The following is a 27,251-nucleotide window of genomic DNA, read 5'->3' on the forward strand; positions in this document are numbered from 1 at the left end:
ATCAGAGCCACGAGAGCTAAAGATCTAAACCTCACCACAAATATGAATAGGACATGCTAGAGGGACAGATTCATAACCCAGAGGCTTCCTGCACTCTGGAACAGGATACCTGTCCAGGTTAGGCAGAGCCCCTCACTGACTCTCAAGAGAAATCTGGACGAATGGATGGGTGATCGTAGGTTTACCCCGGGGGTCATCTCTGTGTCATTGCTAGATAGAGGCACAGTAAACTAAATTTAATTTAAATTGTACACTTCTGTATCATTACATGGGGTGGCGAAAGCCACATACACTTTGGCTAGGCTTATAAATGCCCTAGGGCAGATAGCCTAGTACTATACTATGAAACAAGAGTGTAGACCACAAACCTTCTTAATGTAAAATAACTGGTCCGAAGCCCAAGTGCTTAAAACCAAAAGGCTTAGAATAACAGTTACAATTTAAACAGGCTACTAACAAGCAGTAATAAATGCAGTTGAATACTTTTAAGAACAATCAGCAAAAGCAAAATAAAGTAGGAAAAACACAAATACAGTAAAAGCAGATGAATAAAGTGCATTTTTTTTAGGTTAAGTGGGAAGAGAAGAAACAAGATAATTCAAGGTTGAGAAACTAAGGGGGTGGGCCTTCCCAAATGATCTCTCTCTACTCAGTAGAGTGAGCCAATGAGATGGGACTTGGAGCAGTGTTCAAAATGAGATTTATAGTATGGGCAGGCAACTCAAAAGCCACCAAATTTAGAACACAAGAATTGGACAGGTGGGAGGGGAAAATACAGCCAAACATCAGCAATATTCAAAGCAAGCAAGCCACACAAACACTTCAGCTAAATACAAATATTTCTAAATAAAAGAGCAATGCTGTTTCTCAGCTCCACCCACTACAGATATTTCTAAATAAAAGAGCAATGTTGTTTCTCAGCTCCACCCACTACAGATATTTCTAAATAAAAGAGCAATGATGTTTCTCAGCTCCCCCCATTAATTGACAGATATATTCACAGTCTACAAAGGAATTATTTGGTAACTTTTTTAATGGACCCTAGCCAAGAACTCTTAAAACTTCAACAGAACAGAAAACTTAAAACAAAACAAATGTAATAACAGAATAAGATACAAAATAGAAGTGATCAAACCTTAAAGAAAGAGCTTCAGAACAAAATAAAATGCAGCCAGAGATCAGCAATATTCAGAGCTTCTGCATATTACTACTTTACTACCTTAATCCACTTATGTGCAATAACCAGCAACCTTTCCATATGGAAGTAGAGGCAACCGTTTACTGCCTCAAGAGTGGTACATCCATGCAAGACCACAGCTGACTGATGGATGACTGCAGAATTCCCACTGTTATTTGATGGTCTTGTCTTTGGGCCTGTATCTATTCTGGAAGTTTTCATGGCTTCAATTGGTACCTTAACTGATATCAAAGCTTACTACCGTGTTTCGGAACACCACAATAGCACTGGCCAGAATACTCAGACAATTGCACTGATAAACTAAAATTTTAAGACCCACAATATCCAAACTCTTGGATTCCCCTCCCCCACTCCCCCTCCACAGCAGAACTCAACTGCAGCACTAATTTACTTATTTTTTTACTTATTTGATTATTTATTTGTATCTGTTAACTGGGGTGGAGCACTGACCACAAACAACCAATTCCATTCTCATTCCAGGGTTTGCAGCAGTACAGAGGCTTGATATTCAGTGTTTTCCATCTTTGTGGGTCCCAACATTTTAGTTTATGAATCTGATCATGCCAGAATTCTGGTCCTCGGTAACATGACAGTAAACCTGATGTATACTCTTTCTTCACACCTTGAAGAGAGGAACTGAGAAGTCTGAAACTTAATGCCAACAGCTCTGAGGGGATTCCTATATTATGCAGTTTCTTTACTTTCCTTTTCTATAGTTATTTACTTTATTTAGTTAACATGTTTACTGGGAAAATACGACTTGGAATGACCCAATTTTCAGTGAAGGCCCAGAGAGAAATGCTCCAAACATTTTTATGCATTACACAGTTCCTTTACAACTTCCAAGTCCAAAAAGGTAGCGTCATCAAGTGGTTATCAAGGAAGGATTTATTTACTTAACATTTGTTAACCAGGCAGATGAATTGGTCCAAGGACCCTTTTCAGTAACGACCCAGGCTAGAGGCACCAGACAATACAACTGAGCATACAACAAAATGTAGAATTATTTACAAAGAAATTTACCTTTGGTTTGGCAGTAACGTCACTGTAGACAGAACACAGTATTGAATGTAAGGATAGAAAGTAGAATGGTTCTACTGATATGTGGAGCCAGATCACTGGATTCAGAGTCCAGACTGCTAACCCTTAAACTGCGGAACTACCACATTTTAGAATCTTCAACAAAATCTGCATTTCATAGCCAAGCTTAACAGGAGAAAGTTATGCTTAAGTCTGCTGTTCTGGGTGCATCATTTATTGAACTGTGTGCATGTTGCCTGGTGAGGATAGTGATAAAAGATACAATTGTCACACGTGACTGTAACACCTTTGTCTTGAGCCATCCATATTCCATCTTTCCCACAGACTGTGACATCTCCTCAGCTTGTACCCACAGGAATTCTAACATATGTGACAGTTTGTTTACTGCTCTCAATGTGAAGATGAAGGAGGTGTGCACACAGTTCCTATATCTGTCCACTACTTTACACAGCTTACTAGGAGAAAGGACAGCAGGACATTAAGAAGCAGAAGACATTTTATGGGCAGTTGCAGCAAAAATTATCTAGACTGGAAGACTTGAGTTAAGCAAATCCAATATTTAGTTGGACAGATGATCGTATGTGGTCTCCTTGGAACAGATACCACAACGTTGGGTTCTTCTCATGTGGTCTCAATTACAAGTTGTTTTCTTCTAATGGGACCAGGAGGATCTTCTGTGGGAAGAGTATGTAGGCTCTGTAGGACAATCCATCCTCTGGCTCATCATTAGGATCAGAAGAATCAGAAGACGTTACTAAGTAATTGTCCCTGAGGTCCTTACAAGCCTAGTCAATAATTTAGCCCCTGTTCCAACAAGTCAGTACCCTATGCCACTGTCCAGAAGGGACACAGGTGGACTACCAGGGGTGAATTTTCTTTTCCCATCCATTTATCCAGGTTGCACTTAAAAAGGGTTAATGAGGCACTCCACTTGATGTGGAGTGGGGGTCTATTCCAAGAACAGTGGATTCTCTAGGACACACATCTTTCCCTCCAAAAGTCCTATTGATGTCACAGACCAGGTTGAGGTCACGTGCACTGGTTGAGTGTTGCTTGACTTGCGAATATGAAGCAGTCCCATCAGAGCGGGGTCTGAGACTGCTTTATATGCCAGACAAAGGTCACCTCTGAGGAGTCTGTAGGAGACTGAGTAGAGGGGACAGGGCCTTTAGCCTATCTGTGTAGGGTAGATGTTTGAAGCCCTGGATTCTCCTGGTGAGGAACCTCTGTGGTCTCTCCAGGTGCTGCATGTGCTTTGTGAGGTACATGCCAAAAGGGACACTGTACTCAATAACTGGTCTTATAACGGATGAATACAGGGATGTTATGACCATCTTGTCCCTGGATGAGATACCCTTACTAATGAGGTGGGCCATGTAGAAAGCTTTCCGTACAACAGAGGCAATATGGTGGTCAAAAGTTAGTTTGCTATCAACCTGGGTGCTCGAGTACCTCACAACTGATAGCGTGCTTAGGACCTTATTATCAATGTGATAATTTGTGGGGACGTCACTCTCCCCAAAGGGGATGATGATGCATTTTTTGGCATTCAGTCCTATCTGGTAGGGAATCAATGTCATCTCCATTATCTGTTCCTTGGGTGAGTGGACTCCAGTGAGGATTTCAGGAGTCTACATGAAAAGCAGTCATCACCTAAGCTGAGTCTGAGAACAAGAAAAATGCCTACATCAATTCCTGTACAGCTGATAAATCCTGCAAGATCTTCTTGACCTAGCTGATCTGTTAGCAAGAAGGTGAGAGGGATGGCAAAAGAAGCAAACAGAAACATACCCTTTAGTTGAACAGTGGAAGGACGAGTTATTTGCTCCTGAAACCTTGGTTCCTTTCCTAACACTGTGTATTAAATGCAGACCTGTATGCATTGTATATATCGAGGTCAAAGCCAAAGCCATGTGTGGACCTAAGGGCATGGATCCTGAACTGCCTAAAGCTAACATCCACTGAAGCTGATGGTGATACCATAAAGACTGGAGTCTGGCCTAATTTTAAATGCCCAAGGGAGGTGACTTTTGTAAGGTAGAAAATTATACACCTATTAGTCTCATGCATCTTGGAAAAGTGTTTTGAAAGGGTAACGTCTGAGTATCTTACTAGTACAATTTGTGACAGACAGGACATTACACAGCAATGAATTGGTAGCCGGTGGGACATTTAGTACAAATATGCTTTATTTTTACCATTACTTATGACAGACTAGATGAATGTATAACAGTTGATGTGATTTACCTGAATATATCAAAGACGCCCGAAACCATGCCACATTCAAAGGTTATTTCTTTGTTAGAGAATTATTGTACAAATGATTATGTTAATAGATGGATTAAAAATTGGCTAGTAGAGACAATGAAGGATTAAGATTGATTGTGTCTTATCTGAAGAGAGAGCAATTACAACAGGTGTACCACAGAAATTGGTGTTGGGCCTTGCTCTTTATGGTACTTTTACAGATTGTTTCCCTAGTAACAGCAAGGTGTGGTTGAGTAAATATGCTAATGATGTAAGGTTAATATAAACAAGACTTGTCTCGTGCAGTTTAGTGCAGGAAATCCAGAATACCCTTTTGCTTTACATAATTCTATTAAAGTGTTGAGGTGATAAGAAACTTAGACATACAATTTGATAACACTGTTAATATTGAACTACATTACATTTGATAGACGTTATTAGAAAATGTTACCTCCTCAATGTCCAAAGGGTTGCAAACAAAGTGGATCAAATTAATGCTACAAAAGCTCTTCACAACCAAGACCTCCTAGCAGTTACTGAAACTTGGCTGAGACCTGATAACTCTCTCTCTTCATTACCTTCTTCCTGGACATAGCTATTTTCTTGACTGCAGACCAGGCAATACTAAAGAACTTATTGCCTACTGCCATACAAATATTACTTAAAAGTGAAATTTTATAAAACAAGCCTCATCCACATCTAAATCTCTAACAAACTGGCTTCTATCAGGAAATCATCTTACCCATTACTACACATAACCAGTTTACTACATAACTCCCTCCCCCTTCCTTTCTACAGAAATGTAAAGATGTGATTCAGTCAATTTTATCCCACACAAAGAAAAATATAATCATTCTAGGTGACTAACATCAGCATGTTAATTTAGAGGTTCTAGACTACCTCACAGAAACAAAACTAACACAGCTAGTCAAGCAACTTCCAGACTGAACCTTTGGGCAAAAAAACACTCCCTCATTGATCTCATTATCTCCAGTAGTCCGAGCACAATCTGCAACATCACAATCACTCACCCTCATTTAGTGATCACTGCACCATCAGAAGATTATATAGGAATGAGAAGTGCACTAATTGGTTCTCAGACACAGTAGCTGAGGCATGGAATAGACTACCAAATTACATTAAAGCAAGTACTAGTTTAGACATTTTTAAGAACAACCTGGACACTTATTATGGAAACAAGTATTTTGGCATATTGGCAAGCTAGAAGGGCATCAATGCTTGTGTTTAAAATATCTGTATGTAAAGCTCAACAGTCATGCACAAGTAATACATACGTGTTTCTTTCACGACTTGCCCCTGCCTAGAGATCAACATCACTGCAATTACATTAAATAACTTACTGCATCTAATGAACTCAATACTTCCCTAAATGAATTATCCAAACTAAGGGCTACATTTTACAATGATGATCCACTACAAAGACTGCTTCTGTTCTGCTACTGTGAGAAATAGAAAGCCATAGTCCCACCTGGCAGAAAAACCTTCAATTGGGCAGGATATAGCTGTTAAAACCACCACTTGTTTTTCCCTGAAAATCCTAATGGACTGATGAAATATAGCCTACACTACTCCTCCGGCCTCTGTTGTACAATCGTGATCTGAAAACATTACTGTTCTTTATGTAGAGAGTTTTTTTTTTCTGGGAACAAAAGTGAAGACAAAATGTTTTCTATCAAACAGAAAGAGAAAGGGAAACTGCTCTAATACTAGTCATGGCATTTGAACTATTAGATTCTGGGACAGAAAGACATTTCCAGCATGCTGTTATTGGACCTCACTTTTAGGAATGCCATCCAATTGAATATATTGCCTGCCTCATAAGGAATGCAATCATTGGCCTCCTCCCTCTCAAGGATTTCTATAAACCTAATGATTTTGTGCCTTCCGCAATTCCTTAAGTTCATTAATTTAGCTTCATGATACACAATAAGCTTCGGGAAAAGTACAGTTTTGTACCTACCATAAATGTAGATGTTCGAAGATCCACATTGCTGCAGTCCTTACTTGGGTACCCTACTTGGGTAGTCCGCTGTCCTCGGTCGGCCCGAATATCAAAGTATTAGGCTGACATCGGTCAAGGCGCTCAAGACTGACATCAGGACATCAGGGTACAAATGCGCATGACCGACGTCATATCCTCAGTCTTTTCTTGCCCCAGATGTCAGAAGACCCTAAAAAGAAAGGTCAAAACCAAAAGACAGCAAAAAACAACCAACCACCCTTGCACTAATCATATGTACAATATATACAATATCCACAATATTCACAACCCAAACCACACCACCGCCTCTAACTACAGAGGGGACGGAGGGAGGGTAAATTGGACTGCAGCAATGTGGATCTTCGAACATCTACATTTATGGTAGGTACAAAACTGTACTATGTTCTTCATCTCACATTGCTGCAGTCCTTACACTTGGGTAGAATCCCAAAGCAGAGGTAAGGGAGGATGGCAAAACTATAAAGCAGTAGGAGCTGCCAAAATGCCCTGTAAAATTGCAGTGGCAAACCCAGCCCTAGATTTAGAGTAAAGTGGAAGGTGGTAATGCTTAGAGAAAGTATGCACTGAACTCCAAGTAGCTGCCTCCAAAATATCTTTAGTTGCCACCCCCCTTAAAAAAGCTGTAGAAGTGGCAGTAGCCCTAGTGGAATGAGGCCTAATCCCAGGTGGAATATCCTTACCATGATGGGAATTAACAGAAAGCAATACAAAACCCAATCCACTTAGAAATAGTTTGTTTTGACACAGGCTTGCCCTGAGAACCCAAAGCAAATGAAACAAATAACTGCTGAGACTGCCTGAACCCTTTAGTTCTGCTCAAATAATATCGCAACTGCCTGTGTATATCCAAAGTGTGCAAAATCTTTTCCCCTTTATTTTGGGGGTTTGCATAAAAAGTAGGCAAATGAATAGTTTGGTTTAAAGCCACACTAGAAACCACTTTAGGCATAAAGGAAGGATTAGTACGTAAAGATACCCTATCCTTATGGAAAATTAAGAAAGGCTCAACCGCCATAAGGGCCTGTAATTCAGAAACCCTTCTCGCAGAGGTAATGGCCAACAAAAAAGCAGTCTTCCATGATAAATATTTCAACTCAGCAGTAGCTGCAGGCTCAAAAGGTTGTAGAGTGAGTTTCTCCAACACAAAATTGAGATCCCAAGCAGGAGTAGGAGCTCTACGTGGGGTCTTATATTCTTTGCCCCTCTAAGGAATTGCTTAAACAAAGGATGAGAAAACAATGGTGGGTCACAGTCATAGTGAGCAGAAATTGCTGCAGCAAGAACCTTAATAGAAGAGAAGGACAAACCTTTGTCCAGTAACTCAGCAAGATATTGAAGAGCCACACTTAAATTAGGCTTAGAAACATCAAATTCCTTTGCTGCACTCCAAAATAAAAATCTCTTCCATTTATCTGCGTACACTTTCCTTGTACTAGGCCTTCTGGCCTCCAAAATAACATTCAAAACTTGCTGTGGAAGCTGAGACCCTCCAGGGTTTAAAACAGAATATGCCAGGCTGTTAGGTGAAGAGAGTGAAGTTTGACATTGAGTAAATGACTGTTCTCCTGAGACAGCAGGTGTGGAATTTAAGGCAAAGGCCAAGGAGGCTCCCGTACCAGACTTCTCAGTAATGGGTACCAGTGCTGTCGAGGCCAATCTGGAGCTATTAAAATCATCTTTGGCTTGTCCTGTCTGACCTTTAGGAGTACCTTTAGGAGGAGAGGCAGAGGTGGAAAGGCATACACATGAAGATTGCTCCAATTGAAAGAAAGAGCATCCACTTTCCAAGCTGTGGGATGAAACCTCTTTGTGCAAAACTTTGGCAGCTGGTAGTTTAGTGGAGAAGCGAACAGATCTATGTCTGGAGTTCCCCATAACACTGTCAATTTCTGAAATACATGAGGATCCAATTTCCACCGTGGGGATCCATAATTGCCTGCTCAACACATCTGCTAAGGAGTTCTGTGCTCCGGCAGAAACCTTGCCTGAAGATTTAGCTGTAAACTGAGAGCAGTCTCCCACAAAATCATTGCTTGTCTGCATAGAGGATAAGAATGTGTTCCCCTTGCTTGTTGATGTACCACATGACAGTTGTGTTGTCTGTTAGAACCAACACCTGTCCTGGAAGAAGTAAATCCTTGAAAGCTATTAATGCAAACTGGACTGCTAACATCTCCTTCAAGTTGATATGTAGATGTTGAAGTCTGGCAGGCCACGTGTCTTGTATCCACTTTCCATTTAGATGAGCTCCCAAGCTTTGTCTGAGGCATCTGTCGTTAGAATCTGACTCGCCTCTGGCCGGGTCACAGAGAGTCCCTTGTTTAGGTGACATTCCTGAGCCCACCACAAAAATTCCTTTTGAATGCAAGGTATTATCTGAATGACAGTGTCCATATCTTGGCAGTGCTGTGTCCATACATTTTTGAGATACCATTGCAGCTTCCTCATATGCAGTTTGGCATTGGGAAGCACCAGAATACAAGATGCCATGAACCCCAAGGCTTGAAGGACTGTCCTTGCAGTCAGCCTGGACTGATGAGACAATTGATGGAAGAAAAGAGAAAGATTCTTTTGTTTGTCCGGGGTCAAAAAGGCCATCTGGGATGCTGTATTCAGTCTCACACCCAGAAAGCACATGTCCTGAGAGGGTACTAGACTGGACTTTATTTCGTTCACAGAATACCCTAGGCATCTTAGCACTGCTATCACATATTGTAAATGAAGAAGAAGTTTGTCCCTTCCTTGGGCCAGAATCAGGCAATTGTCCAAATAAGAATAGATCTGTATCCCTCTTAGCCTGAAGAAAGCTATCACTGGAGCCAGAACCTTCGTAAACACTCTGGGTGCAGTAGATAAGCCAAAGGGCAATGCAGAGAACTGATAATGAGAAGTGCCAGCCCGAAAACGCAGATACTTCCTGCAACTTAGCCTGATAGGAACATGAAGGTAAGCCTCCTTGAGATCCAGAGTCACCATCCAGTGATCTTTGCCCAGCAGAGGTAAAAGCTGTTGTAACGTCAACATTTTGAACTTGGGAATGTCCAGATAAGTGTTGAGGATAGATAAATCCAAAATTGGTCTCCACGTGTTCCCCTTCTTTGGTACTAGGAACAGGCGAGAATAAAATCCTAGGCCCACTTCTGGCAGAGGGACCGGTTGTATTGCCCCTATTTGAAGCAGCAGAGAAATTTGTTTGTGAGCCTCTAGTCTTTGTGAGGAGGAACGTCCGGCATGCCTTTGAAAGGAGGCAAGGTATGGAAATAAAACCTGTAACCTTGGTGTATGATATCCAATACCCATCTGTCTTGGGTAATCAAACTCCAATTTTCCTTGAAGAGTGCCAACCTTCCTCCCAAAGGTGCTGCCAGGCAAGAAGGATCTGGCAGCTGAAAAGGTAGGTTATTGGGCCTGTTTACGAAAGGACTGGCCCCTGCCCTCACCCGAAGATTGTGCAGGTGAACTCCCTGTTCTAGGTCTGAAGGAGCTGTGAGCTCTGCCCCTACCACGTCTAGATCTACCCCTAGATTGTGAATCATAAGAAGGGTACGTCCACCCCTTAGCAGGCCAATTCCTACTAAACTTCGGAGGCTGGACTTGCAAAAAATCTTTCACAGCCTGCATAGATTTAGCCTTGTCCTCCATTTTCTTCAAGACTGACTCCACAGGTGAACCAAACAACACATCAGACTGTAAAGGAGCATCCAAAATCCTTGTCTTAACATGGTCAGATAAATTCTGATTCCTCAGCCAGGCGTGCCTGCGAAGAACTGACCCAGTGGCAGCCACCCTAGACGAGGCCTGTACAGCATCAAAACCACATTGTAAAGAATGCTTACCCACCTGTTCAGAGACATGTACCAAATCTTGTAATTCTTTACACTCAATGCCTTCCGCCAGAGCATCTATCTTAGACTTCAATTGAGAAAGAAGATAGTTCTGATATTTCAACATGTGAAACTGGCAATTCAAAGCCCTCATAGCTAAGGTGGAAGAAGTATAGACTTTCTTTCCCCATCTATCCAAAGCTCTGGCCTCTTTATCTGGAGGAACCGGATTTTTACAACAGAGGCCTTGACACCCTTAGGTCCCTGACTAACAGTTTCTGGGTCCGCCTAGGACTCTTATAAAGATATTTATGAGCCTCAGGCACCCTGTAATACCTATCCGGTTTAACAGGAGCAGGAGGCAAAGAATCAGGATTAAGTGAAGCCTCTGCAAACACATCTTCCACCACATCCAGAACAGGTGGTATAGCCAAAGGCCTATGCTGAGGTAAAAGCAAAATTCCCTAAGCCTTTTCCTGGAATCAGAGAAGTCCTGACCTTCCCACTTAAAATGTTCCCTCATGGAATGAAGAGTCTCTGAAAAAGAAAAATCCTCTGGAGGAGAAGCAGAAGGAGTAGAATCATCTACATCAGAGTCAGAAAACAGAGAATACTCCTGCAAGTCTTCAGTCAAGACTCTGAAACATCCGAAGCCTGCTCAAAACTCCCCAACTCTGGCTCCACCCTAGGCCTCTTATCAGGAGGGGGCAAAGAACCTCTAATCAAAGTAATTAAATCCTCTGCCATTTTAAGCATGTGCTTCTTGGGCACAGACCCTGATGAACTAGGAGTGACACCAACAGAAGCTAAACTTGGCCTGCCTCTGGGAGAAGCCTTGGAAACAGAAGGAGATGGCCTAACCACCCTAGGAAGAGAGGGGAGTACAGAAACCTGAGAAGCCCCTTCAGCCTGACCTGCCTCCTGAGAGGCCACATCCTGTAATATTAAAGTCTCCCCCTGGGACTCCAGAGAAGCCTCCGGCAGAACCACCGATTCCACTGACGCCTCTAAAGAACCTGCGTCCGGTACGGACGACTCTTCCTGCCTGGGTTTAGCTGCTTTGTCTTTGCGCTTCTTCGAAGAAGCGGGCGTCGGAGCATCCGACGGCATATTATAGTTGCACCACTTCCCGAAGACCAACCTGGCACAATCTAACCTTCGCTTAATAGTGCGCTTATTGAACCTAGCACAAAAGCGACACCCAACAACGTCGTGTTCAGGCCCCAAACAAGGAATACACAAAGTATGATAGTCCCTATGAGGTATCTGTTTCCCACAAGAAATACAGTTATTTACTTTTTCTGACATCCGGTAAACCACTGAGGCAAGAAAAAACTAAAATATTCCCCAACGGGGTACTTAGCCAACTTTGACTCGGTCTGAAACTCCGAATTCGAAAAATTTCAGAACGCCGAACGGCACTTGCAACGCTGCTTCTGCATCGGACCATGCGGCAAAAAAGACTGAGGATATGACGTCAGTCATGCGCACTTGTACCCTGACGTCCTGATGTCAGTCTTGAGCACCTTGACCGACGTCAGCCTAATACTTTGATATTCGGGCCGACCGAGGACAGCGGACTACCCAAGTGTAAGGACTGCAGCAATGTGAGATGAACATCACCAGTCTTTGCTTCACTTCCTTCATATTAGCATCCACTTCAGTTAGCAGGTCAGAATGTGACATTACTGCTACTTCAGCACTTTTCAGTCTGTTACCAGATCATGAAATACAGTGAGTGTACTGCTGACCTTCTGAAGTTAAGACATCAAGAGTTATTTATTTTTTTTTTTTGCCGGCACCTTATATTATACCTTCTTCTTCAGCAATCACCATAATTCCTGGAAATTCCTGTCCTTCTCACTGATGGTCCCAAAGGTGGAACAAGTTACTTTGCTTATTTTTGGTCTTATTCCTTGATGCCCATCACTCAGGAGACAAGATCATCCCTTCACGAACCCAAACTGGGTGGGGTCCAGTGTTTGAAGGTTGCCAATGTCTTTGTTTATAATTTCCATGATAATGTGTTCCATGCCCTTGCAGATCAGGCTCGTCAGACTGATGGGATGATAGTTCCCGGGATCCAAGTTAACAAGCATTCCGGTAATTTAGCCCAACTAACTACAAGCAGGACTTGATTTGTTAAACAGGGTTAGTTCCATTAGGCCAGTGGCCACTTTTCCAGGGAGACTCAAGGTGATATTCATACTAAGGGAAATTTGGCCAGGGCACTGGGAAGAATAACCTACTCTTTCTTTGTACAAGTGCCACATAATCTTTTACATCTATCTGAACTACCACCAACTCAGGCAGATAGGGTCTTTGTTTAATATCTCATCTGAAGGATGGCACACTCAGGAGTGACACCCCCCTTAATGCTGCACTGCAGTGTCAACGTTAGAAAATTAATCCAAGCACTTGGAGTGGGAATACAACCCAGAGCCTTCTGATCGTCCAACAAAGGACAGAGTAGCATCTGCTGCATTTTTTTAAACAGGTGCAAGGAGATCTACAGTCAGCCATGGTTCAAGTCTGCTTCTTAATCACATACATGCTTTTTATTTATGTGCAGTACCCTTTTAGTTCTAGTGCTGACATCTTTAGTATCCCTGTTTGGAGCATGCACAACTGGTAAAATTACAGGATGTATCTGTACATGAGAGGCCTTTGGCAGACAGACCAGATCAGTAAATAAATATTAGCAAACATGAACCAAATAATCATTATTTGCAAGACAGTAAATTCTCTTCACCATGCCAATTTTCTTGTAAATCAAACAGTTTAATACAGAAGAAGCTTCAGTTCCAACTATACAAAACTGAGTGCTGTACTTCTCGGTGCATCCGATGATGTGAAAATTAAGCAGCTTGAATGCAGAAGGTTTTAATTTACTTTGAGATTTTCTAACCAGATTTCTGACAAATCTTCTTGCTGTAAATTATATGTGTCAAATTTTTGCACAGAATTTCCTTAACACTCACAAATAATTCATATTCATGGTTTTATTCCATCACATGCATTGTTTTCAGTGGCAAACTCATTTCACATTTACACTTTTTAGCAACGCGATTTATTCTGTCACTACTTCTACAAAGCTGGCCAAATGCAGGGCTTTTTTCTTTTATGATAACATCATCCTTTTATCACATCACCATTTTCATTTACTATAACTGTGGTGGTGGTGCTGCGGTAGCATTGTCGCCATACAGTTAGATGTCCGATTCTCAGTTAGAGCGTCTTCTGTGTGTCGATATGCATGAATGGGTGTTCCTTCGTTGAAGGTTGTGCGTTAGGCCTGGCAAGCCAGCACGTGAAAATCTACTGCCAATCATTAGCGGACCGGAGTTCTGCTGTGGCGACCCCTAACCGGGAAAAGTCGAAAGACACAAACAAACAAACCATTTTCATTTACTATAACCATGCTTCATGGAGACTATCAATGAACATTTTATGTTCTTCTTGTCTCTCATTACTCTCTCGACCCATTTTTCACTTTTTTCATCATTTTTTTTTCTCTCACACGGTCCTATACACTTTAAATTCTTCAGTTATTTATTAAGTGGGGCAAAGTAATTCCACTCACTAAACAAACATCAATCTTTAATCTGCTTCATGACGTAATTTGTCTCATGCTTAATATGTACACTATACACAGTTTGGTCACTAATGACTCATGTAACTCACCACACTCACAGTACTTGGAATGATTATTTAATTCAGCAGCAAAACATCAATACCTTGGCATGGCATGCTGTACCCCTACGAAGGATAAATTGTGAATATATACTGAAGACTTTTTTTTTTTTTTTTTTTGCTCAGGTCAAAGCAACTGACTGTTCTGTCTCATCACCGCAGTTCTCAAGTTCTCTCTTAAATTCATGAATCTTAAAAATCCAGAAGAATTATACACAAAGTCCTTCTTCCCCCGTGACATTCAGAAACACAGCACTCTGTACCCTCTCAGGATTTTTAGATATATTACCCACAGAAAGGAAAAAAGTAACCAACCCTGCACAGACAGATCCTCCATAGGCTGCAGCTGCATAATTTCTCAAGTGAAAGACAAAACAGACTTGTCTTGCCTCACTGTGACAGAACATAACATTTGGAATTCAAAATGTGAAAGAATGAGCTAGAAAAGGAAAATCCTGCCAGCACTGTCAGCTTTACTTTCAGACTGCACAACAGTGCACACGAAACCAGATCTTGTGATTCAAAATGCAGATACCCTGAGCAAGGCTAAAGATTCTAACTTCTTAAATTATATTGTTGGTATACAGGAAGTGATGTTAGGTCACTCAGTTAGTATTTCCTATAAATATGACTTATTGCGAGTTTTCAAATAAGCCACTGAAGAAAGCTAGTTGCTGAAACCGGTTTGGTTCATAATAAAAGTTTTTTATTGCTACTCATGCTCAGGGTGCTGGATTATTTCTCTTTTCATCACGTTTGGTTTATCCGGGCATCTACCGTACTTGCTAGCCTGCTTTTCACTTGTTTCACTTTTTGCTGGCTGTTGGTGTCTGAGGAGTAGCGGTTTGACAGTGAATTTGGCATTCGTGGTGGGGATCTTTCCCTTTCGAGTTGTGGATTTATACCAGTACCATTTTTTGGTAGTTATTCGACCTGCCTATCAAGGGAACGAGTTGCTTCGATTATTCTGCTACCATTTGGATTTATTCAGCGTTTTTGTGTCTGCATAACGTTTGAGTTCCTGTTATCTACGTTCGCAAACTATTTTGGAGGGCATTTCATGCTCAGTTTGATTGCAGGTGTACTACTTACATTTGTATGGTTGGGTCAGGAATACTTTGGAGTTAGACTTATTAACATTTTCTGACTGTATTGCGGTTAGTTGCCAGTTTTCAGCATCCACGTTTCATCCTGATGCCATTTTCTGTTGGGCTCAACGGTTACTGTTGGGCCTCTTTTTACGATTTGGAATTACCAATTACCAGGAACGGGCCAGGAACATTTTTGGATTAGCAGTCAGATACCACATCAGGTTATTTATGCATCAAACATTTATTCTGAGTTAACGGTCATAGCTTCTGACGATCGGACGATTGTTGTTATCAAGCTCCAGGATACAAGTACTGTTGAATATATCTTTTTCCTTCGGACATATTTTGAATTTACTTCTTTTATATTTGTTTAAATGCTGTGATTTATGTATTATACATAGTAAAATGGTATTCTATACATATTTCATTGGACTGTCCTGGACTTTCCAGTTTTTGTATCTTGATGGTTATTTTATTCATCAGTTGTTACAGACCTTGACAGAACGATTTATCTGGTGTATATTTATACCTAGCTATGTTACTGATGAACACAGGTCATTTCGATTTACCCTTGTATATGTGCATTTCGCCTTACAGATAGTGGGTTTTATCACTTTGGTCTATTAGTACCTAGATATACAACTATTGTGACAGTTAGTATCACATTATCTACAAGCAGTTCAGCAAGGTACCTGTAGAATGTGAGGTGTGACAAATCTCTGATATCTTGCTTCTGGGTTGTATTTTCAAGCTAAGTGCACATTAATGCAGGAGGGATTATCATGTTTTTACATCAAATTTTATGAGAAGATACTCTGTTTGCTGTGTATGGTAGGAACTGATTACATGTTCTTCTATTTATTTTGTTGGGGACGTTTGCCATTTCTTGACATATTTTTCAATATTCCTATTCAATAGTGCTAGGTTATTTCCTTCATGTCTATATATGGTTCAGGGATTTTCAGTTTGCACTAGTTGCAATATATCTTAATTGAATAATTCATTGGGCTTATATTTATACATGGTTATATTATTTGTCAATACAGGGCAATTTGATATTCCCTAAATCAGGAGTATTTTGTTTTTCCGACAGTAAATGTTACTAATCTTGTTTATTTTTATTGAAGTATATATCTATTGCTACAGTTTGTAGTACATGTTCTTCAAATATTTCCAGGAGGCACCTGTAGATGGTGACGTATGACAACACTTTTTGACAGTTAGCCTTTGTGTTGTTTTTTCAAGTTAGTCCACAACCATGTGCATGAGCTTATGACATTTATACATCTCTCTTTATCACAAAAATATTATTTGTCAAATATGTATGATATGCATAGATTGGTTATTCCTTCATGTATTTTTTTTCTCTGGAGTTTGTTTATACCCTTCATTACTTCCATTGAATACTGGTATGTTCACAACTCTATGGACATCAAGTTTTTGGATCTTTAGGGTATAGGGCTCCATGTACTTTATTATTGGATACTGGTTCCAGATTACCTGCCGATAGTATTACACCGTTTTAGTGTTTTTTGCGACTCTTCTTTGTCCCTCTGCTTTGAAGCCCCTCATTTTTTATTAGTCTTTTTACTTTTTCTTCTAGACTTTTTTTGGGGGTCGACCTTATCTGGAATATATTTGGATTTATATAGTTATTATATTGATTAGTTGGATATAGTAAGATTGGATATTTACACATCACATTTGGCTTCAACATATACACAATTTATTGTCATGGATCTCAATAATATGATACAAGGATTATGCGCAGACAAGGATGATATACATATCTCTGGGATTGAACCTTGTAGGGGGTCTGCTACTAACACCATAACTGATCCAGTTGACGATTGTGATATGTTATTCACTCAATTTGCTAAAAAAATTAAAACATTAAGATCCAATATATGGCATTCCAGATTATTTAAAGCATATAAACATCAGAATATTGCCCCGAGGGGCCTCAGAACCAAGTTGCAACCTTTGGTTGGCAAACCGGATGAGGTATTAATCAAAGAATGGAATGCCGCACAACAGGATTCGGCCATGATGTTTGTTAACATCCTTTCTTCTCATTATGATAGAACGATTCAAGCCAATATTTGTGATGTGCAAAAACTGTGAGAGGAGTTGAAATCATAGGAGAGTCAACCCAACTTTTCTGGATTATTGAATAGACTATCCAGAGAACTGTCGGCCTCTGAAAAAATTCTTAAAGAAAAGAAATTGAAAAAATTTACAAGAGATATAGAAGATTATGAGAGGGGGAAACCCTTTGAGTTATACAAAGGGGTACGATTTGCGGAGGGTACAAAGAATTTCACGTATACACGTAAAATACGGCCCAGATCTATTCTTAAGAGGGGAACATCACCCACTAGGAGTTTGGGGGAAGAATCATCCACCACGGATACCAAATCCATTCAGTTGTCATATTCACCTACTCCCAAAAGAGTACGTAATGCAGGTCACCCTTTAGGCACAGACACAGGGGGGACGCAAGCATAAAAACATTGGAAGAACTTTTTTCTGTCGATAGTCAAATGAATACAAATTGTTTAAATGTGCACAACATTTCTGATTATGTATTAACACCCATGGAAGAACAATTGCTAAATAAAGGTCTTGGTTTTATTTCTGGCTTTTTTGTTGATGAAAGTACATTTGCATCTGATGTTATGGATTTCTGCAGAACATTAAATCTTAAAATTTTCTTTGATGAGAAGGATTCCACTCAAAGATCTACTGAATTTAAATTTCTAACATCTAAGTTTTGTCCTCCGATGGACAAACATGTAGCCATATTCCAGAATGCAGTTATAGAAGATTTACATCAGCAGTTAGTCACAGGGAATATTATCAGAAACAATCTAAACATTAATGAACAAAGTACAGTTTTGTACCTACCATAAATGTAGATGTCCGATAGGAATGCATCTGCAGTCCTTACAAATGGGTTGTCCTGTCGTCAGGCAGCCCTTCGGTCGGCCGGATTCCAAAGTCTGGGTCTGGCCTCGGCTGGTGTCGCACTTCACCCGACGTCACAGCTGCAGTTTTTCGGGTATAAAGGCATCAGCCGACACCATTTTCCTCAGTGTTTCTTGCCCCAGATGCCAGGTGCCCTCTTGGAAGGCTAAATTTGGATAAATGCCAATGATTCCAAATAGTAGAGAGCAAACACAAAAATAAGCATGTATGTACATATATACAAACAAATACACCATAATAGATTCCCCCAGCTAGCTATAAGATGGGCAAATACCCTAGGAGCACCACAGAGGGGAAGGCGGGTGGGTAATCCTGACTGCAGATGCATTCCTATCGGACATCTACATTTATGGTAGGTACAAAACTGTACTATGTCCTTCAAGGATGCATCTGCAGTCCTTACAAATGGGTAGAATACCATAGCCAAACTGCGGGAGGTGGAAAAATAAAGTTATGGTGTAGTTAGGATCCCTTGCAAAACAGCAGTGGCAAAACCTGCTCGGGATCTAGAGTATAAAGGTAAATTATAATGCTTGGCAAATGTATGCACAGAGCTCCAAGTAGCAGCCTCTAAAATGTCCTTGGTAGCCACTCCTCGTAAGAAGGCTGTGGTAGTGGCTGTAGCCCTTGTAGAGTGAGGCCTGATGTTCTCTGGAGTTTTCTTTCCATGGTAGGAGTAACAAAATCTAATGCAATTTCCTATCCACTTGGAGATTGTCTGTTTTGAAATTGCTTTTCCTTCCCTTCCTGTTGCATATGCTACCAGTAGCTGGTCAGTTTTTCTATTGCCCTTGGTTCTGTCCAGGTAGTAGCGTAATTGTCTATGTACATCCAAGGTATGCAGCAGTCTTTCTCCGCTGTTCTGTGGGTTGGGGAAGAATGTAGGTAGGTGGATAGCCTGATTTAAAGAAACTCTGGAAACCACCTTAGGCATAAAGGAAGGATTTGTTCTCATGGACACTCTATCTTGATGGAAGATCAGGAAGGGTTGCACTGCCATTAAAGCCTGAAGTTCAGATACCCTTCTTGCTGAAGTGATTGCCAGCAGGAAAGCAGTCTTCCATGATAAGTATTGCAATTCTGCTGTTGCTGCTGGTTCGAAAGGAGGAAGTGTCAATTTTTCTAGCACAAAGTTCAAGTCCCATGCTGGTAATGGTGGCTTCCTAGGTGGCTTTACATTTTTAATTCCTCTCAGAAACTGTCTGAGCAGAGGATGTGAGAAGACAGGAGGATCCAAGTCGTATTCTGCTGAAATAGCTGATGCATGAATTTTGATGGGAGGAATAGGACAGGCCTGTGTGGAAGAGCTCTGCCAAGTATTCCAGAATGTTGGCTATGTTTACCAGTGACACATCTTCTCCTTTTGCAGTACTCCAAATGAGGTATCTTTTCCATTTTGCTGAATAATTTTTTCTTGTTGAGGGTCTGCGAGCCTCAAGGATAATGTCTTTAACCCTTTGGGATAAATTTGGGTTAATTGGTCTTATGCAATGTTCCAGGCAGTCAGCTGCAGAGTTTGCAGGTTTGGATGCAGATTGTTGTAATTGTTCTGTGTTAACAGCAAGGGAACCAGGGGTAGTGGCCATATTTGTTCCCGAGACATGCTCCTCAGTAATGGGTACCAATGTTGCCTTGGCCAGTCTGGAGCTATCAGAATGATCCTTGGACGGTCCTCTTTGATCTTCAATAGCACTTGGTGCATCAAAGGAAGTGGAGGGAATGCATATGCTGTCAGGTTTTTCCAACTGAAGGATAGGGAGTCCACCTTCCAAGCAAGTGGGTGGTACGTCCTTGTGCAGAATTTCTTTAGTTGGTGATTGTGTGGGGATGCAAATAAGTCTATTTCTGGGAGTCCCCATTTTCTTGTAATTGTCTTGAAGATGTCCGGATGCAGCATCCATTCGTGGGCATCTGTGGTAGTCCTGCTTAAAATATCTGCTAGGATGTTTTCTTTTCCTGGTACAAAAATTGCTTTTAACTGAATGTTGTAGCTCAGGGCCACATTCCAGAGATCCAGTGCCATCCGGCAAAGAGGATACGAATGTGTGCCTCCCTGCTTGTTGATGTACCACATGACTGTGGTGTTGTCTGTCCTTATCAGCAATGGACCTTGTTGAAGGAATGGTCTGAATGCCTGAATTGCCAGTTTTACTGCCAGCATTTCCTTTAGATTTATGTGTAGGTGCAGCTGGTTTTGAGACCATAAGCCTTGTATGCACTTGTCCAGCATGTGTGCCCCCCAACCGAGGTCTGAGGCGCCTGTCGTGATGGTTTGGCTTGGTTGAGCACTGTGAAAAGGCAATCCTGTGTTTGATTGACAAGCCTGAGCCCACCATAGGAATTCTTGCTTCAGGCATGGAATAATGGGAATCTGGGTTTCTAAGCTGTGCTTGTGTTGAGACCATAAATTCCTTAGGTACCACTGTAGTTTTCTCATATGCAGCCTGGCATGAGGAACCAATATTATGCAGGATGCCATGAAACCCAAGGCTTGCAGAACTTTTCTTGCTGTCAGATGGTTCTGTTTTGTTAAGGCCAAGAAGTAGAGAGGTAGCTGCTCCTGTTTTTCTACTGTTAGGAATGCCATTTGCCTTGATGTGTCCAACTCTGCACCCAAAAAGGTTATTCTCTGGGATGGTATCAGCCTTGACTTTTTTATATTGACTGTGTATCCCAGGGCTTGTAGCAGATAAATGACCCTTTGTAAATCTTCTGCTAGCTTGCTTTTGTTGTCCGCTTGTATCAGGCAGTCATCCAGGTATGGGTAGATTTGGATTCCCTGAAGCCTGCAATGAGCAATTACTGATGCCAGGCATTTCGTGAACACTCTGGGCAGTAGATAAGCCAAAGGGCAATGCTGAGAATTGATAATGCTCTGATCCTGCAAGAAATCTGAGGTATCTTCTGCAGTTTGGTTGTATGGGGACATGCAGGTATGCCTCCTTGAGATCTAGAGTCACCAGCCAAGACTCCTTGCCCAGCATGGGAAGAAGCTGCTGTAGGGTCAGCATTTTGAATTTTGGAACGATGAGGAATGTGTTTAAAGCGGACAAGTCGAGAATAGGTCTCCATTTGCCTTCTTTTCTTGGTACCAGGAAGAGTCTGGAGTAAAATCCCTTGCCCTGCTCCATAGATGGTACCTTTTCTACAGCTCTCATCCTTAATAATTGGGAAATCTGTTTTTGTGCTTCCGTCTTTTGATTTGGAGGTAGGTTTGGCATTTCTCTCTTCCCTGGTAGAGTATGGAAATGAAACCTGTAACCTTGGTCTATTATCTGTAAAATCCAGTTGTCTCTTGTGATGTAATGCCAGTTTGTTGTAAATAAGGCTAGCTTCCCGCCTAAGGGTGCTTGCAGTTGTTCCCTGGTAGGCGGAGCCAGAGCCAAGTCACTGTGATTGACCAGTAGTTGTGGTGGTGGCTGTGTCTGTGGCTGTGCCTCGCTGGTTGTTGCCCTGCCACTGACGTCCTCTGTAAGCACCCCTGGATTGGCTTCTGCCTCTTGAACGCCTATTCCTGCCTCTCTGAGTTTTGGAGGAGTCTGGAAAGGACCAATTCTTGGAGGGCCAATTCCTGCTAAACCTCGGAGGTTGGACCTGTAAGAAATCTTTTACTGTTTGGACAGATTTTGCCTTCTCTTCCATCTTCTTCAGTACTTGTTGTGCTGGAGAGCCAAACAAATTGATCTTATCCATAGGAGCATCCAATAGTTTTGATTTGATATGGTCTGGTAATGCCTGTTCTTTTAGCCATGCATGCCTTCTGATGACTGTGCCAGTCATGGCTGATCTAAAGGAAGCCTCCAGTGCATCATAGCCGCATTTTAGGGAATGGTTACTGACTTGTTGAATGTTATGTACCATTTCCTGCACATATTTCTTGTCTACTGTTTCATCTGAAGACACTTTTTTGGTTAACTGATCTAGCAAAAATTCTTGATACTGCATCATGTGAAATTGACAGTTCAAGGCCCTAGCTGAAAGAGTAGCAGAAGTGTAAACTTTTTTACCCCATCTCTAAGGATCTGGATTCCCTTTCAGAGGGAGGGTTTTTGGTAGAGGAGGCTGCTACAGCCTTAGGTCCTGGGAGATAGTCTCTGGATCTGCAAGGGAGCCTTATACAGGTGGTAATGTGTGTCCGGGACCCTGTAGAATCTATCGGGCTTAACAGGGGCCGGAGGCAGAGAATCAGGAGCAGAGGAGGCATCATTAAATGCATCATCTACAACAGAAAGAACTGGAGGAATGGCTAAAGGCCTATGTTGAGGTAAATGCAGAAAAGTTCTAAGCCTTTTTCTGGAATCTGAAAAATCCTGGCCCTGCCACTGAAATTGTTCCCTCATAGCATGCAGGGTTTCCCCAAAGGAAAATTCCTCAGGCGGAGAGGCAGAAGGAATGGACTCTTCACCATCAGAGTCTTCATAAGGGGAGTATGGGGCCTCTGGAATCATTTGAGTCATCAGAGGAATCATCAGTAGACACTGGCTCAGGGGGCTCAGCTCTGGGCCTCTTCTCTGGAGGCGGGTGAGAGGCCCTGTCTGGTTGAGGTTGGGATCCTCGGATTAAAGAGATAAGATCCTCTGCTAAACTAAGCATTTGTGAACTAGAGCTAGGCCTGTGAGAGGGGGGCTTAGCAGGCACAGATTTAGTAGTTTTAGCTGCTTTAGCCCTGGCAAAGGCCTTAATGGACATGGCTGCAGGTGGCCTAGCAGCTCCACGTGCAGAGGTTGAAATATCCAAGGGAATAGTGTCTGATAATTCCTGAGAAACTGTAACAGCAGGTGGGATATCAGAAGCCGATTCCACGAGGTTGGAAGAGGCCTCGGCTGAAGGAAAGTTTTCGGCTGAAGGAGGAACCGCTAGCTCGGTTTCAGCCGAAACCGAGACACTCGCGGTTGGCTTAACCGCGGTTTCGGCCGAAACCGCGGACCACGAGTGTCGGTCCTTTTCCTTGCGTTTCTTAGATATTTGCGAAGTCGGAGGATCCGACGGCATAATATAAACAAAATCGGAGCCGAAAAACTCCTCAGCAAACTCCGACCGACGTCTAAGCGTCCGCCGGTTAAAAGAAGCACAGGCTAGACAAGCTGCGACGTCGTGGTCTGGGCCTAGACAAGGTAAGCAGTAAGAGTGGAAATCTTTATGAGGTATTTGTTTCCCACAAGTTAAACAGTTATTCACTTTTTCTGACATCGGCTGAGGCAAGAAAGGGTCCCCAACGGGGTACTTAGCTTTTTAGAAGTCTTCGAAGTAGTATTCGGTAGTAGTAATCTCTGGTTCTGACCGACCGGCACTTGCGAACAGCTTCTGCTTCGGGCGCCACGCGGCAAGAAAGACTGAGGAAAATGGCGTCGGCTGATGCCTTTATACCCGAAAAACTGCAGCTGTGACGTCGGGTGAAGTGCGACACCAGCCGAGGCCAGACCCAGACTTTGGAATCCGGCCGACCGAAGGGCTGCCTGACGACAGGACAACCCATTTGTAAGGACTGCAGATGCATCCTTGAAGGACATCAGGCTCTTACAAACCTGAAAAACAATACTGACATTACCATTCTTCCTGCGGATAAGGGTATCCACAATGTAACAGTTTATTACATGCTTCTAGCTTACATCCCAAACATATCATCAAAAATATTCCCAAATCCCAGTTCATTAGGATTAAGAGAATTTGTTCATCGAACTCTGACCTCAGATGTTGCCAGGATGATCTTTCTAACAGATTCACACAGCGGGGTTATCACACTTCGGACATTCATTCAGCAGTTGGCATTACTGCCAACTTGTCCAGGGATTCCCTGTTATGTTATAAACCTAAGACTGTTCAATCATCAGACCAGACACCTAGGTTAGTAACCACCTTTGGTAGAAACACCTACCAAATACAAGACAGTCATCACTGGAACATATTAACTAATAACCAACATCTAGCAAAATGGTTAGATAACAGATGTCTTTTCTCTTATAGGAAAGGTAAAACCTTAGGATCACACTTTTCATACTATAAAAAAACTACTTTCCAGGAAGTTTCTAGGATTCAGACCACTATCTTGGGGGACAAATTAACAGGCTGTCACCCTTGTGGTCACTGTGCCTTTTGTAAATTTGTATTCACCACCAAAGAATTCACTAGCAAAAACACAGGCAAGACTTATGATATCCAACATTTTGCCAATTGTAGTACGGACTGGGTGATCTATTTAGCTACATGCACATGCAGGGCCTTCTATATTGGACAAACGTCTAGTCAGTTTCGTATCCGCATTTCTGAATACTTAGGGGATATCAGAAATGCTAGGTCCACCAATGCACTATACAAACATTCTATCATACACAAAACGGCCCAATTTTCCTTTATTTGTATTGACAGAAATGTTGGTAACAGAATGTATAAAACAGGATGGCACAAATTATTGGATAACAAGGAAACCAAATGGATAGTCAAACTAGGTGGTTTGTTTCCACCAGGTCTTAATAACAAACTGCAATGAATTACATAGTGTTATTAATCACTATTATATTGTATTAATAACTGTATCATGTCAGAAATATTTTTTGGTTAATTGCATGTAGGTCATTACATTTATTAGTATCTACATGGCATTCCACATTATTGTATCATGGATGGCCATAGCTAAACAACATTATTTTTCTAAATCAATTGTATGTTTTAACTTTTGCATTTATTCGCTGTCAATTTATAATATTAATTTTTTTGTGGTTATATTGTTGGTATACAGGAAGTGATGTCAGGTCACTCAGTATTTCCTATAAATATGACTTATTGTGAGTTTTCAAATAAGCCACTGAATAAAGCTAGTTGCTGAAACTGGTTTGGTTCATAATAAAAGATTTTTATTGCTACTCATGCTCAGGGTGCTGGATTATTTCTCTTTTCATCACGTTTGGTTTATCTGGGCATCTACCGTACTTGCTAGCCTGCTTTTCACTTCTTAAAAGAGCACTCAGAGAATACAGATCCCACTAACTAATGAGGTACATCAACAAATCAAGGGAGAAACACAGATCTTAACTGGTACTCCTTTCCTCATGCGGATTTTCTTCAATCTATCTTCTCTTCTTCACAATACACCTTCTCCTTGGATTTACAAGTCCGAAGACAGCTCCCCTCCGAGAAAAATGATATCTTCACTGTGGCAACTTTTCTTGCAGTAAAGAAGACTTTGAGTTACATTCTGTTACTGGCAGAATCACATTCCCAGAAAACCATTCATTTTATGTTGTTACATTACTAACCTGGCATTGTCAGACCCCATTCTAATGGACCTCCTGCATATCCACAAAACAAACAGCACCAGAATTACCTGTTCTAAAGACGTAAACCTTGCCTGTGATATAAATAGGTCCTGCTGGAGAGATAGGTATGTATCCCAGAGACTACTGCATCTATAGAACAGGCTCCCCATCCATGTGAAACAGAGTTCCTCCCTAGCATAGTAAGAGTGCAACTTGGACAATTGGACGGAAAACCAGAAATTCATCCCTGGTTTGGCACCTATGTCTCTTAACGGACAAAGGTAACCTGTGAATGGTTCATCTCCCTACCCCCTGTTTACACTTATCAAGCCTATCAGAACTTGTCAGAAATTTGGAATGCATGGCTAGGATTAAAAAGGCCCTTGTGGTCGTTAGCCCACCTATGAACATTTGAATCCAAGCAAAAACACTAGACAGGTGGAATTTTTTCCTTATGATCAACTGCAAGGGTAACAAGCTGAATTTGGTGATGAAGTCAAACGTTAAAATCAGCTCTGAAATAGCATGTTATACTTTAACTGCTATGAATCAGACACCAACAAAAATGGAAAGGATGGAAATGATACTGGATTTGTTATATGAAAGTATCATGTTATTAATCATTCGGGCTTGGGAAGATCATGATTGGAGACAGTGACTACATGGAATAACAGTACATCAGCAGGAAGACTGCAGGAGAAATACCACTATTACATGTAATACCCAAAGGAGTTACTTGCAGAAGTCTAAATTATTACCTTCATTAACCAGTTCAGGAAGCAAGTGTAGATTTAACCCACTGATTATTATTATTTGACATTTATTAACCAGGTTAGTCCGTCTTAAGCTAATGCCCTTTTTCAGCGGAGACTCGAGGAGAAAATCTCCAAAATGAAGGGTTGTACAATATTTTTTTAAAAAATTTAAAGTACAAGTATAAAGGTAAAACAAATGTGCTACAGAAGTGAAAAATGCATAAGTTTACAAAACAAATTACATAAGAAGAAAAAAGGAAAAACTCCTACAAAAAAAAAATGATACAGGCAAATATTTACATGGAGTTTCCCAATAAAGCAGCAAATGTTGTGTATGCACCGGCTGGTACAGTTGGTCAATGCTGCATTCTGAAAACGTATTATCCTAGTTTTCATTACCCTACTGTCAAATGATGAGGGAAGATGAATGATCCCAAAATAAAATATTTCAACAAATCTAACGATGTCAGGGCACTTCAATGGCCTAGGCTTGTAAAGTCTCCAGGGCCATTACACTACGAACCTAAGAAAAAATATCCTACGGGGTACCCAAATACCAAAGTGGAACGCATAAAGCTGTATCAACAGAAAAAATATTCAGAGTAACTTCACATATCCAGGGTTGTGCTGACTGGCTATTAGAAAGTCTCTAAGTTTACTACAACTAATCAGCTGACAAAATGCTACTGAATTGAAAGAATTCAGACAAGTAAATTGTATACAAATATAACAAGCTCTTAGTGCGTATAAATTACCTGGCCAACCGAAATATACTGTTGATGAGATCAGCTCTGTCACTGGGATGAAAGACACTATGATTATGCTGTAACTGTTCTATCAGTGCATGCCAATGGTCTCCATAGTCCACCATGTAATACCCACTCATCTTCACGTTAAACTTGATCCAGCTTACCTCTGATGCAATGGACAAGGAGCCTAATGGAAGGATGAGACAGATAATGTTAGTTGACAGGTAAATACTTTGTTTCAAGTAAAACACTTTAAAAACAAACTAGACAGGTGAGAACCACATACATATATCAGACTAGTACCTATTATTTCCAAAAATTACAGATTAATTCTTTCTCAAAGTTTCATCACCATCATCATCCTTGAACAACATTTTCTTTTACTAGGA

At 41.3% G+C, this 27,251-nt stretch overlaps 1 protein-coding gene across 1 annotated transcript in view; it reads right to left on the minus strand.

The window, feature by feature from the left end:
• Positions 1 to 27,251, minus strand: part of LOC122795645 (leucyl and cystinyl aminopeptidase) — a 1,650,338-nt gene that overhangs the window by 549,757 nt on the left and 1,073,330 nt on the right. The window contains exon 12 of the mRNA XM_044063917.1: positions 26,869 to 27,049. Coding sequence (XP_043919852.1) covers positions 26,869 to 27,049 — 181 coding nt within the window. The remainder of the gene's footprint in view (positions 1 to 26,868; positions 27,050 to 27,251) is intronic.

Source organism: Protopterus annectens, chromosome 2.part2 (genome assembly GCF_019279795.1).
Source record: "Protopterus annectens isolate FY-2018-M chromosome 2.part2, PAN1.0, whole genome shotgun sequence".
NCBI lineage: Eukaryota > Metazoa > Chordata > Ceratodontiformes > Protopteridae > Protopterus > Protopterus annectens.